The sequence below is a fragment of the Panthera pardus genome, unplaced genomic scaffold, assembly GCF_024362965.1.
Source record: "Panthera pardus isolate Hobbes unplaced genomic scaffold, ASM2436296v1 HiC_scaffold_8, whole genome shotgun sequence".
NCBI lineage: Eukaryota > Metazoa > Chordata > Mammalia > Carnivora > Felidae > Panthera > Panthera pardus.
This window is the reverse complement of record NW_026527013.1, coordinates 6,719,508-6,732,378: the sequence shown is the minus strand read 5'-3', so window position 1 is coordinate 6,732,378 and position 12,871 is coordinate 6,719,508. Positions and strand designations below refer to the sequence as shown.

The following is a 12,871-nucleotide window of genomic DNA, read 5'->3' as shown; positions in this document are numbered from 1 at the left end:
CCCATCAGGCTGTGAGAGGCTTGAGGGGTGGGGTCTCCCGAGTTCGACACAAAGGAGGAGTGGGAGCGGGGGGCACTGACAAAAGGAGTATGGTACCTAAGGAGGGCTGCCCTGGCCGTCGGTGCTGGGCAGGTGGCAGGGGAGAGGCAGTTTCTGGCACGGCTGTTGTACAGCCTGAGCCCTCAGCCTGGGGGTGATAAGAAGCCTGTGGACGCTGTGGGCTTTTCAAGGAGGAGGCAGAATTCCAAATCCCCCACCTGCCTCCCACGCCAGCTCCTCAGGCCCCCGCCAGGGACAGCTGCAGGGCTCGGCTCCTGTGCGGGTCCTCGGGAGTGCGGGACCGCAGACCCCGTGATGGCCACGTGGGGCAGAGCAGGGGGAGGGGGCAGGGGTGGTATGGATGGAAGAGGCCCAGCCCTCGGCCCCCCTGGCAGCCGGGGAGTTCCCACGTGGGAACGCAATCTCTCCTCTCCACTCCCACACATTCCAAAATGCTCCGAGCCAGCCGTGCCTCCCCCGGGGAGGGTCCACCCAGCTCCAGTCTGCTGGTACCAGGTCCTGAGCAGGAAGGTGTCCCGTAGACGCCCGGGGCTTCAGAGAGTACGGCAGGTCCATGCCTCGGTCCCTGCCCTCCTTAAGCCACGTGCACCCACGGACAGCAGACTCGGGAGCCAGGCTTGGCTGGGGGGGCGGGGGTCCCCTCCTGCCCCTCCTCACAGAGGGTGTCGGTCTGCAGGTGTTAGTCACTACGCGGGCACCAGATAATGCCAGCCGACCTTTGCCAGCAGCGAACCACTCTTCCCCCAGGGCAGGCCCTGCCCCTCTCGGGCAGCTCAGCAAGGCGTGTCCTCAGCACCCTCCCAGGAGCCGGGCCCGGCCGGCCGGGCTGAGCTCAGTCACCGGGACCTGTTCAGGCGGTGAGGAGCACAGCCCGGGGCGGCCAGGCAGGAGCATGGGCTGGGAGGGCCCGGCACCCCGGGGCTGCCAGCGCAGGCACCTGCTGGTTCTGGCCGTCAGCCTCCTCCTCACCCGCGGGCCAGGTAAGCCGGGCTGGGCTGGGGCCAGTAGAGGACAGAGCAGACGTGACACGTGCCTCAGGCTTCCAAGCCCCTCGCGGTCGGCGGAGGTCTTCTGCTTTCTGGCAAAGGCCCAAGTCACAGCTGGCCAGATGAGGCTGTGTGTTCCGGACTGACAGGCGAGTTCACCGAATCCCTGTGCCACGAATTCGATATCTGCCAGGCTCCGCGTGGAGACGGCCAGCTGTCCATTCCTTCATTCACGGGCTCGCTCACACCCTCACTGGCTGGTTCTGTAGACACCCGTGCCTGGCTCTCAGGTGGGAGATGACCCAGTCACAGCTTTGGGCTTCCAGAAGCTCCGGGCTGCTGGGCAAGGCGGGCGGCTGCCCAGTCATTAGGGGTGCACGGTTGAGCAGGAGCACTGAGGGCAGGGAGTTTCCCTAAACTGCAGGGTGGCATTGGGGTCGGCAGGGATTTCTCTGGGCACGATCAGTGGGAGAGAGGGAAGGGCAGGGAGAACTGCGTGTGCAAAGGCCGGGAGGCAGGAAGCTGCCAGGTGTGTTTGGGTTAGTCCGGTGTGATGTGAGTGTATTTGGGCTGCATGATAGGGGGATGCGCAGGGGAGGGGTGGAAGCCGGAAGGCAGCCTGTGAGGTTTCGGGGAGCTGTGTTCTTCGATCTCAAGGGGTCTTTGCAGGCCTGTTGGTCATTTTGGAGGATTAGCTTGGGCCCTTGCTGCCTCGAGGAAGCCCACCTGCCTGAGAGAAAGGCAGGGGTCCAGCTTGGTGTGTTTGCATGCTGTGGGGGGAGGCCAGACTCTCTCCTCTACAGAGAGAAGCTCCAAGATTCTCCACATGTGGCCCCTGGGCTGTCCAGACCCCTGGACTGTTTTACACCAGCTGCTTCCTTGGGCAGGCAGCCTGGGCTTTCTAGCCAAACCTCTGGTGTGCAAGACATCCAGAGGCTGGTAAAAGGGGGCATCTGCCCTCTGCCAGGTGCCTAAGTAGCTGTTCCTTTACTCGTCCCAGGAGAAAGGACCGTCCTCAACATTTAGCTGGGAAACACAGGCCACCAGGGCCAAAGGGCAGTCGAGAGGGCCTTCCCCATCCTAGAAGGGCATGAGACCCTGGACGCTGGCAGCCTGGGAGCCAGCCCGCCCTTCCCTCACCCAGGCCAGGCTGCAGCTCCCTGAACAGGTGGGGAAGGCTCCCCAGCCCCCCAGCCCTGAGTCACTGAGGCCCGGCTCTGGCCCTGGGGAAGAGCTTTGTGGTTAGACGTCATTGTGAGGCATCCACACAATGACCTGAATGGTGGGCGGGTTTGTACGGGACAATCCCACCACCTCCAATGGGGCGTGTCCCCCTGAGCTGTCCCCAAAGCACGTAGCCACAAACAGAGGCTGTTTAACAGCTTTTGTCCCCAAGGTTCACTCTGGGTCTGATGCAGGGGGCTGTTGGAGCTGGGTAGACTCCTGCTCCTGTCCCAGGGAGTACTGGTCACCTGGACTATGGGTTGACATCCCTCCCCACTGCCCCATCATTTCCATAGTACCTGGGACACATCTCATGGCAGGGATTCCCCTGGAATCAATCCAGACACCCTCCAGGACTTTTGACTTAAATGCCGGAAAGGACTCCCTTAATCCCTGGGCAGAGGTGAAAAGAAATCTAAATCTAGCACTTGACAGGCTTTGTGTTCTTGGGCCAGACACTTACCCTCTCTGAGTTTCCAACTCCTCAAAGAGTGATTTTTTTTTTTTTTTTTTTTACAAACTCCAGAGCTGGAGGAAAAGCATTCCTCACTCACCTCTCCCTCTACGTTGGACCCCACCCATATTCTTCCTGTGCTCTCTCCCACCTTGCCCCTGGGGCTGAGACACCCCAAGATCCCACAGGACCTTAGTGACCATCATCTTGTATTGTGCACATCCTGTGTGCCAGGGTTTTACCTGCATTATCTCGATTGAGCCTGCGTGGGTGAGAACAGGACCACCGCTACCTCCCATTTGATGGAAGAGGAGACAGGCTCAGAGAGGTTAAGCCTTTTGTTTAAAGCCACACAGCAAGGGTCCAGATCTCAGTGTCTGGATGATTCCTAAGCCCTGACTTCACCCTCTGCCTGGGAAGAGGGTTGACAAAGATCACTCGTGTCCTGGGAGTTTCCCGGCACATGGGTACCTCCCCCAGAGGAGATGAGCGGTTCTCCTCTGCTGACCCCTCCCAGCAGGGCTCCCCAAGGGCCAGCACAGCATAGAACATACAACGCTCTCTCCATGCTCTGCTGAATGCCTTCCTGGGTCCCTGGACAGTGGCCAGAGGGTATTTGGAACTCAGATGTGGGCCCCTGAGTCTAACCCACTCTGGCCAGAATTTCAGCTCATTTTTCACCACTTATGACTCATCTCCCAGAAAAGAGGAAAGATTTGTTCATGTTTCCCCATGGATCCAGGCAGGTGGGGCAGCCCCGGGCTTCTTCATGTCCAGCTTGTCACTGGATGTTCCTGGGGCTTCTCCCAGGTGGCCAGTCTGAGCAGGTGAATGAGCCCCTCCCACCTTCTGGGAGAGTCAAGGCCAGACACAGTGGCTTACACAGGGCCCCACCCACTCTTGACGGTAGATTCAGTGGTCCAGGTTACCCTCCCCATTTCACAGATGAGGGGACAGAAGCTCAGAAGAAGGTCCCGCATGTGGCTGGTGGGGGGTGGGGGGTGGTGACAGCTGTGCCTGGAAGCCAGGGTGTCTGACTCCAAGCACCACACTCTGCGTCACCTGCCACTATTTAGATCTGGCTTCTGGATGTGGGTACCAGCCTGGGTACCGGCCTCATCTTCTGGCTCCCTGCTCAGACCTCAGAGCTGTCCCCAGAGGCCTTAGTGCATCACAGGACAAGGGTTGCGGGGCCATGAATGCTGAGTCAGGAGGACACATCCCAGGAGGGCGACCAGCCAGCCATCCTGGTTTGCCAGAGACTGAGGGTGTTCCTGGGATGTGAATCTTTAAGTGTTAAAATTGAGAAAGTCCAGGGCAAACCCCGACAAGTTGGTCACTGTCCGTCCTGGCCCCTCTCCTGTACTCACTCTGTTCCTGGCACATCTCCTCTGCCTCACTCATGAAGATTGGCTTCCCTGAGGACAGGCAGGAGGGAGAAAGCCTGGCCCTTATCCCTCTTCCTCTGACCCTCCTGACTGCCAGTCTACCTTCTCTGTCCACATCCGCACTGGGTCCCGGAGGCAGTGGTGCCAGTGGGTCTCAGCCTGGACCTGGCCATCAGCTCTGGCACACACACAGGCAAGTTCCCTGCTGCTGGGGCATCTGGTGGGATGTCCTCTTGGTGGGAACCAGTGTAGACAAGAAGAGGGAGTTTGAGGCTGGAACTCTATCTGGGTTCTTCATGCCGCCCGCCACTCCTTGACCCTGGGCGATGGGTCTTCCCCATCCCAGAGTCTAATTTGTCCCCTATATTTGAGTGGCAAAGATGCCACATAGCAGGGAAGTTAGCAGTACAGACACTGGTGCCAGATGGCCTGGGTTCAAATCCTGCCTCTGCCACTTCCTGGACAAGTGAGGTAATCTCTCGGAGCCCCCAGACTTGCATCTAGAATGTGAGAATAAATGTGTGATTGAGTAGATGTGAAATCTAGATTAAGTTAGATGATGCCTCCAAAATAGTGGTTCTCACCACGGTGTGATGTTGGCCCTCTGGGGACATTGGCAATGTCCAGAGATATTTTTGGGTGGACAACCAAGAGGGCAGGGGCTACTGACATCTGGTGAGTAAAGGCCAGGGATGTGGCTAAACATCCTGTTCTAGCTCCTTCCAGTCCATCCTTTTTGCAGGAAGACTGCTCAGTGCCTACTGTCCTCTGTGCTGGGCTTGTCACGCTGGGGGCTGTGCCTCCTTGGGAATACTGGTCCCATCCACTTCTGTCAAGTCCTCTGGGATCATTTGTACCAGTTTCTGGCTTCTGAGATCTGCCACTGAGACCTCTCTGTGCTCCAGTCCCCCAACCTGCCTCCATCTCTTTAATTGCTTATAAGATGGTAACCTGACCTACTCGGTCCTAAGGGTTCCTTGCCTTCTAGGTCCAGCAAGCTTTCACAATCCTGATCTTTACTCTGTTTTGAGACTTCATTCCTTACCAATTGGAGGACAGAAAGCCTGTGTAGTCTCAGCTTTTGGACTTTATACCAGAACCTTCTCAAAAAGAACTCTCCGGAGAAAGAGTGAGCTGATGAATGTACCTTTGATCCTTATACCTTCTGTTGCCTCATGTAGAGACCATAATGCAAAGCTCAATTGAAGGAGGGAGTGGAGGGGTAGCTGGTGACACTCAGGTATTGGAGAGAGCTGTGTGTACCGCGGACTATGAGAAAAAATGATCTTGGGGCGCCTGGGTGACTCAGTCGGTTAAGCGTCCGACTTCAGCTCGGATCATGATCTCATGGTCCATGAGTTTGAGCCCCGTGTCGGGCTCTGTGCTGACAGCTCAGAGCCTGGAGCCTGCTTCGGATTCTGCATCTCCTTCTCTCTCTGCCCGTCTCCTGCTCATGCTCTGTCTCTCTTTCTCTCTCAAAATTAAACGTTAAAATTTTTTTTTTTAAAGTTTCTTCAGGTTGAGGGCTTAGTCCTATCAGACTGCCCCCCTGACTGCTCCCCCACACCAGATGCCAGTTGCAAAGCCCAGGCTGTTAGCTGTCCTTCTGACCAACCTGCTACAAATCAGAGGTTCCAGTGACCCCCTCCAACTCAGGATGCCAAATGCAAGACCAGGTGGCTGCTTGTACTTCTGACCAACTGACTGTAAATGAGAAGTTCCCACAACCCCCTCCTTGGGTTCCATTAATTGGCTAGTGCTGCTCACAGAGCTCAGAGAAACCATTTACTTACTAGGTTACTGGTTTTTTATATAAGGATATAATTCAGGAACAGCCAGATGGAAGAGACACAGAAGGCAAGGGGTGGGGAAGGCTCAGACCTTCCATGCCTTCTGCAGGAGACCACTCTCCCATCCCCGTGTGCTCATCAACCCAGAGGCTCTCCCAGCCTGCCCTTTGGAGGCTTTATGACACAGAAATGATTAAATCACTGGCCATTGGTTGTTGAACTCAACCTCTAAACCCTCTCCCTCACCCTTTGAAAGTTCCAACCCCCTAATCACCTGGTTGGTGCTCTTCCCCAGCCCTCATCTGCCGCCATCATTAGGTGTGGTCCCAAACTCACCTCATTAGCACAACAAAAGACACCTTTATAGATCCCTTCACTTGGGCAATTCCAAGGGTTTTAGGAGCTTTTTGCCAGAAACAAGAACAAAGATCAAATATATACATTTCTTATTACAAATCACAATATCCCAGCTTCAGAGAAGACCTTCCAGAGGAGGAGATGATTGAACTGTTTTTAAAAGTCACTTTATAGAAGAAAAAATAAATGAGCAGTGATATTTATTCTCCTTCTCAGACTTCCCTGAAAATTCCAGTGGAAGTAATGTGGGCTCATTGTAGAACACTTAGAAAATTCAGTAAAGAGAAAACACGAGGTTGAACTGAATCTTTTTTTTTTTTTTTAGCTTTTTATTTGAGAAAGAGAGTGTGAGTGGGGGAGAGGGACAGAGAGAGAGGAGAGAGAGAAATCCCAAGCAGGCTCCACACTGTCAGCATAGAACCCAACATGAACTCAATCCCACAAACTGTGAGATCATGACTTGAGCTGAGATTAAGAGTCCAACGCTTAACCAATTGAGCCACCCAGGCACCCCTGGACCCCAGCCTCTTGACCATTGACGTCCAGTATTCTTTGCAGTGGGGCTGGCCTGTCTTATGGGGCTGGTAGCCGCGTCCCTAGCCTCTGTCCACTAGGTGGCACCAGAGCACCACTCATCGTAACAAACCAAACTTGTGGTCCCTTTCTGGAATATACCCCGGGGGCGGGGGCATCAGACCCGGTTGAGAACCAGCGCCAGAGGGAGAGACAAAGTGGATCGTTAAGGACATGACAGGCAAACGAATAAGATTCGAAGGAGGGGACTGATAGGGTCAGATTTTTATTTTAGGGAAATTCCTGTGGTTGCCACATCCTTTCAGAAAGGCTGCCCGATTTCCCGCAACCTCCCACGTGCACAGGGGTCATCTGGACCTAAGTGTGTCCGGCACAAGTGCAGAGATCCCAGTTACATCGCCCACCAGAAAAAACTGCAGGGAGCCCAGTGGAGGATGCCAGCAGCCGGCTTGGCTCTCCGAGGGCACATCTTAGACCCGCGTCCGAAAGGCAGATGCTGACGCATCCCTGCTTGGCCCCATGGGCCTCCTTGGGTCCAGTGCTCCTACCTTGTCCTGTAACACAGCAGGCGATAGTGCTGAAACCACCCAGGACACGCACGTTACCAGTTTATTACGTAAGGTTTCCGCAGCTGTGGCTACTGTGGACAAAAGTGCCCTGTCTTTTACTTCCCCAGCCGAGACCGTGACCAGTGTCTCTGCTCCTGGAAGAGAGACCAGTCTGACTATCACCACAGCCTCCAGCCCTGACAGCAGGGTGACAGGTGGGGCTCCGGTGTCCTCATCTGACCCAGAGGGGGAGCTCAGAAGCACGGCTGCCGGTGGGAACTCTGAGCCCTCCAGGGCACCCCTCTCCAGCACCCCAACAGCTGCGTCACAGACCCAGACAGGCTCCGTTCAGGACGCGAGCGAATCCCAGCGCACACGCTGGACAGAGACAGATCCTGGGGGGTCCTCAAGCATTGTGGTAACCTCTGTCAGCCCTTCCCCCACTTCGGAAGTCGCTGCAAAGAGCAGCCCCTCCAAAGGAACTTCACCCCAAGAAACCTCGACAGACACACTCTTCACAGAAGCCACAGGCGGCCCAGCCAACGATCAGCTGACTGTCGCCAGTGGGGTGGGAAACAGCAGCACCAGGAGGAGTTGGACCACAGCCCACCTCCCCACAGAACATACGGCTTCATCTGAGACACTCACGGGTTTGAGTCAGACCATGAGAAGTGCCCCAGTCACTCCAGCTGAGGTGGGGGCGGCTGGTAATCCAAGTACTCTGGGAGCCACACGCTTGCCCTCCAAGACGGTCTCTTCTACTTATCCCGAGACGTCATCTAGAGAGACTCCAGATTCTGGGGGGCAGAGGAGCCCAGGACTGCCTCGGTCCAACACGGAACATCACTTTGCCTCCCCTGAGCTTGGTTCTGAGGGAGACACCACGCTAACCCCCAGTGTTTCCCTGCTGTCACCTGCTTCAGATCTGGGTGATAAAGTGCCAGGCTCCAGCACATCCTCAGTGCAGACAGTTACCTCTTCCATGACCACGGGGATCCCAGGGAGCCCAGAGAGGACGGAGCCCAACTCAGCTGTCACATTTCCCATAACGGCAAGTAATCCAGTGGCAAGTGCTGGGAGGGTCAGAAGTGCCACCTCTGCCCTGGCCCGTCCATCTCCCTCAGGGGAAGAGACAGCAGGGAGCGTGCTCCCCCTCAGCACCTCCCCCGAGACCCCAGACCCGCCCAGCCTCCCCGCAGCCAGGACTTCGGCTTCAGAACCGTCGGGTGGCCCTGGAACCCTCAGCATCACCAGTGTGTCCGGAATGAAGACTTCATTTTCTCCATCCCCCTCCTCTGCCTCAGAAGAGACCAACACCCTTTTATTTACTACTGGAGAGGATTCAAAGAAACCTTTAAATCCATCTGTGTCTCCACCTGAGACCTCTGTTTCCAGAGACAAGACCACCTTGACCTTCACCTCTGTGCCCACGCAAGCCCTCTCAGCCGTGGACTCCTGGGCTACACGCTCAGGTGAGTACCACTCATCCCATATAGCGAATGCCTTCAGGACCACAAACAGCACCTCCATTGCACAGTCAGCCAACGCCACTCTTCCTAAAACTTCTCGGTTGACGAGGACCCCTGCTTTTATTTCTGCAGCCGCCGTGTCACAGACCAACACTGCACTTCACAGCAATGCTTGGCCGGAGACCAGTCCCAAATTTGCAACAAGGTCGCCTCCGGCACGAAGCACTGTGTCAGCGACTGCCCCTCTTCTTTCTGCGGCCGGCGTGGTTCCTGGATTCAGTTCCCTAAAAACCAGCTCCGTGGAAGGAGTGTCTGTGTGGCAGCCTTCAACAGACAACCCAAGAGGTCCAGCCACCGTTCCTTCTGGACCTTCTACCAGGATGCAGCCCACAGAGAGAAATGGTGGGGAAAGGAAGTCGGGAACAACCCACCCACCCATTGGAACCGCATCTCCACCTGAGACATCCACACATGCCTCCCTGGCCAAGGAAAGCCGTTGGGTCTCAACGAGTGCATCTCAGTCCACTGGTGCTTCCAGCTCAAGGACTGTACGAAGGACAAGCCACTTGGCTGGACCCTTGTCTGGGGCCCCCTATGATTTGTCCTCTGGGGGGCTTACAGTTTCTGGGGATGAAACCAGCCCACCTCTGGCTCCAGAAACAACTGCAGTTCACTCGCCTGATAACTCGTCTTCATCTGCTGCTTCTGTTGCCCCAGTCCCAGTGGCCACCACATTTTTAGCCCAGAAGGTCACCGCAAGCACTGTAGCCGGCACAGCTGAGGCTAGCAAATGGGACATGCCCATATCTTCTAGGACTTCCTCATCACTTAGCAACTCCCCAGCCAGTGCGGACACAGGGAGGGGCGTCTCTGTTCCACTGGCTACTCCATCGTCAGCCCCGTCAGTGGAGCCTTCAGAAGAGAGCGTCGCTACCTCTGGCACCCGCCCAGAACCAACAGACTCATCCGGCGTCCTCCTCAGAGAGGTGCAAACCAGTCCAGAGCATCACATGCCCCTTGTCTCACCCTCGGTGAAGGCCACCATGGCTGTATCAATAGCAAAAATGGAGACTGATGAAATCTCTTACTCTTCTGGGTCACCACCTGTGATGTCACTTCCCGGAAAAATCAGCACCAGTGGTACCCGGGCCTCTGCCACATACATCCCCCCTCCGGATCCCATGGTGACACGTTCAGCTCAGGTCTCTTCATCCCATTTGGTGAAGGAGCTCAGAACCACAGACACTTATGCAAGAACAGAGTCCACCAGCCCAGCTGCTCATGCTGGAAGTCCTCAAATCCCAAAGACACCCAGTCCCACTAGCCCAGACACGATGGCAGGGGCCAGCACAGACACAGCTGAACGCTTCACTGGATCCCAGGGCACAGATCTGGCAGAAAAATCCCCTGGATTCGGGACACGGTCAACCCTAGGACCAGTGTCTGTCGTCGCCTCTGCCTCCCCTCCCTCTGGAAGCAGCACGTTGGAACTGACCTCTGATGCCTCAGGTGAGTCCTTGACCCTGAGCACCAGTAACGAGAGCACAATCACTTCTTGGCTCCGGGCTCTCAGTACGTCTCTCCCCATGGTAACGTGGCTGAGTACCAGCTCAACAGAGGAAAGCACCTTAAATGCTCCTGATGCTTCAAGTCCAAGTTCATCCAAGACATTTGCTACATTTACACCTTCTGTACCTTCCCATGAACTTGCAGATCCAGGGGTAGACACCACTGTTCTCCAAAATACAGATTCGACCACCGTAGGCACGAGTGGGGACTTAACTCCTCCCACAACCACAGCCTCCCACCAGCTCAGCATGAGTCCGTCCGCCTCGTTGATTCATTCACCCTCAGATACTACAACCGTAGCTATCACAGCCTCAGGGATGAGGGACAGCACCGATGTGTCCTCTTCCAGATTTCCAGGCCTCTCCAGCACAGAAGCCGGGCAGAGCTCATCTCGGCCCCTCCCCATTACCTCTCCATCGACAGAGCCCACATCCCCAGCAGCACTGACCACTTCAACACCCAAGAGAAGACTCACATCAGAGGCAACAAGACCAGCCGGCTCCGTGTCTCAAGATGAGACGAGCTCACCCCCAAGGCAGACTGCAGAGGTTCAGAGTCTTGCTGCCATGGTTAGCTCTGTGGAAACCAGCAGGGGGGTCGCTCAGACGTCTGACCGTGGAAAAACCACAGTCAATCTGAGAACAAGTTTAGTTGCCCAGTGGAATTCATCTCTGCCTTTAACACACAGCACTGTGGGGGTCCCGGCTTCGTCTGAGGCCACCACTCCTGAAAGGCAACGTGGCCCCTGGTCAGAATCATCAGTGACCACAGAGAGAGTTGGGCCAGAACCCTCTTCTTCAGTCTCCTCTGTGTCCCCTGAGGTGACCACTGCCTTGGACTCTGCCCCCACAATGCCGGAAACTGTGGGCTCCACCTCATCCGTCCCTAAGTTTAGGGAAATAACTACTGAGAAGGCATCAGCTTCCTCCCTGGCCTCTGTACTGCTGGGTGGAAGCTCTCCCCCATCTCCCCCAGAGGCCCCATCTTCCGTGGGCACTGGGGAGGGCACAGGGACAAGTCCACTCATGTCACGGGCCAGCTCATCTTCCAGAAGGGAAATCGACTCCTCTGCTTACTCATCCTCCAGCATCAGCCACAGTGCTGATTCTTTTGATCCATCCGCCAGAGGAGTGACCGGGGCCTCTCCCCTAGACCCCACGGCCTCGAGCTGGATCTCCTCAACAGCACTTACTGACTTTCAGGCACAGACAAGCCAAACTTCTCCCAAGACTCTTTCCTCCTCAGGGCCAGAGCACACCAGCCTGGGAGAGGAGACTGGCCTGGCCAGGACCTCATCAGGAACATTTACCTCTTCTGAAGCCAAGGGAGAGCCCTCCTGGACATCTGTCTCTGTACCGTCAGAGGCTCCACCTGACAGAGGTGAGACTTCTGGGTCAGACCATCTGTTCCTGATCTGGATAGCTTGCCCCCATCCATGAGTAAGGACCTGCTCTTTCTGCCCTCTTGGAAATGGCTTTGTTCTCCTTGGTTTGGTCACTGAAGATGGTAAGAAATCTCCTCCCCTTTTTTTAACAGGATATTTGACTTGTCTTGCATCAGGATTCCGGCTTCAGGGAAATGTCCAATTGGCTAGGGGGCCACTAGAGCCCCTGGGTCTGGTTTTCTACCGGTAGTATGGGGTTGCCCTTCTATAGTGTGCAGTGTAGACTTCCTGATGAATCTCACATTTTTTAAAAACTTTTTTTTAATTGAGGTAAAATATACAGTTCAGTGGCATTAAGCACATTCACACTGTGTGTAACCATCCCCATCATCCATCTCCAGAACTTTATCTTCCCCAACGGACACTTTATTCCCATTAAACACTAACTCCTCCTTTTCCCCTTCTCCTAGCATCTGAAATCAAAATTCTACTTCTGTCTCTGTGAATCTGACTATTCTAGGTACCTTATATAAGTGGGATCATGTAATATTTGTCCTTTTGTGTCTGGCTTATTTCACTTGGCATAATGTTTTCAAGGGTCATCCATGTGGTAGCTCGTATCACAATTTCTTTCCTTTTTTTAATGTTTATTATTATTTTTTTTAAGGGAGACAGAGACAGAGCATGAGCAGGGGAGGGGCAGAGAGAGAAGGAGACACAGAATCTGAAGCAGACTCCAGGCTCTGAACTGTCAGCACAGAGCCCAGTGTGGGCCCTAAACTCATGAACTGTGAGATCATGACCTGAGCCGAAGTTGGCCGCTTAACCAACTGAGCCACCCAGGTGCCCCTCTTTCCTTTTTAAGGCTGAATAATAGTTCATTGTAGATATATAGCGCCTTTTGCTTATTCATACATAGATGGACATTTGGGCTGTCTCCATGTTTTGCCCATTGTGAATCAGGCTGCTGTGAACATTAGCGTACAAATATCTATTTGAGTCCTTTTGATTCTTTGGGGAAAAATACCTAGTAATGGAATTGCTACATAATATGGTAGAATACTAAATTCTTATGTTTAGATTTTGAAACTTCTTCTTGAGGTCACCT

The 12,871-nt window shown here is 54.8% G+C and overlaps 1 protein-coding gene across 3 annotated transcripts in view; it reads left to right on the top strand.

The window, feature by feature from the left end:
• Positions 1 to 7,455: 7,455 nt before the first annotated feature.
• LOC109254162 (mucin-16-like) overlaps positions 7,456 to 12,871 on the top strand; it is a 93,829-nt gene continuing 88,413 nt past the window's right edge. For 2 of the 3 annotated variants that reach the window (XM_053896636.1, XM_019427843.2), the window contains exon 1: positions 7,456 to 11,759. In XM_053896636.1, the coding sequence (XP_053752611.1) occupies positions 8,006 to 11,759 (3,754 nt within the window). In that variant the 5' untranslated portion in view covers positions 7,456 to 8,005. The remainder of the gene's footprint in view (positions 11,760 to 12,871) is intronic. The other variant, XM_019427842.2, reaches the window with a different exon arrangement.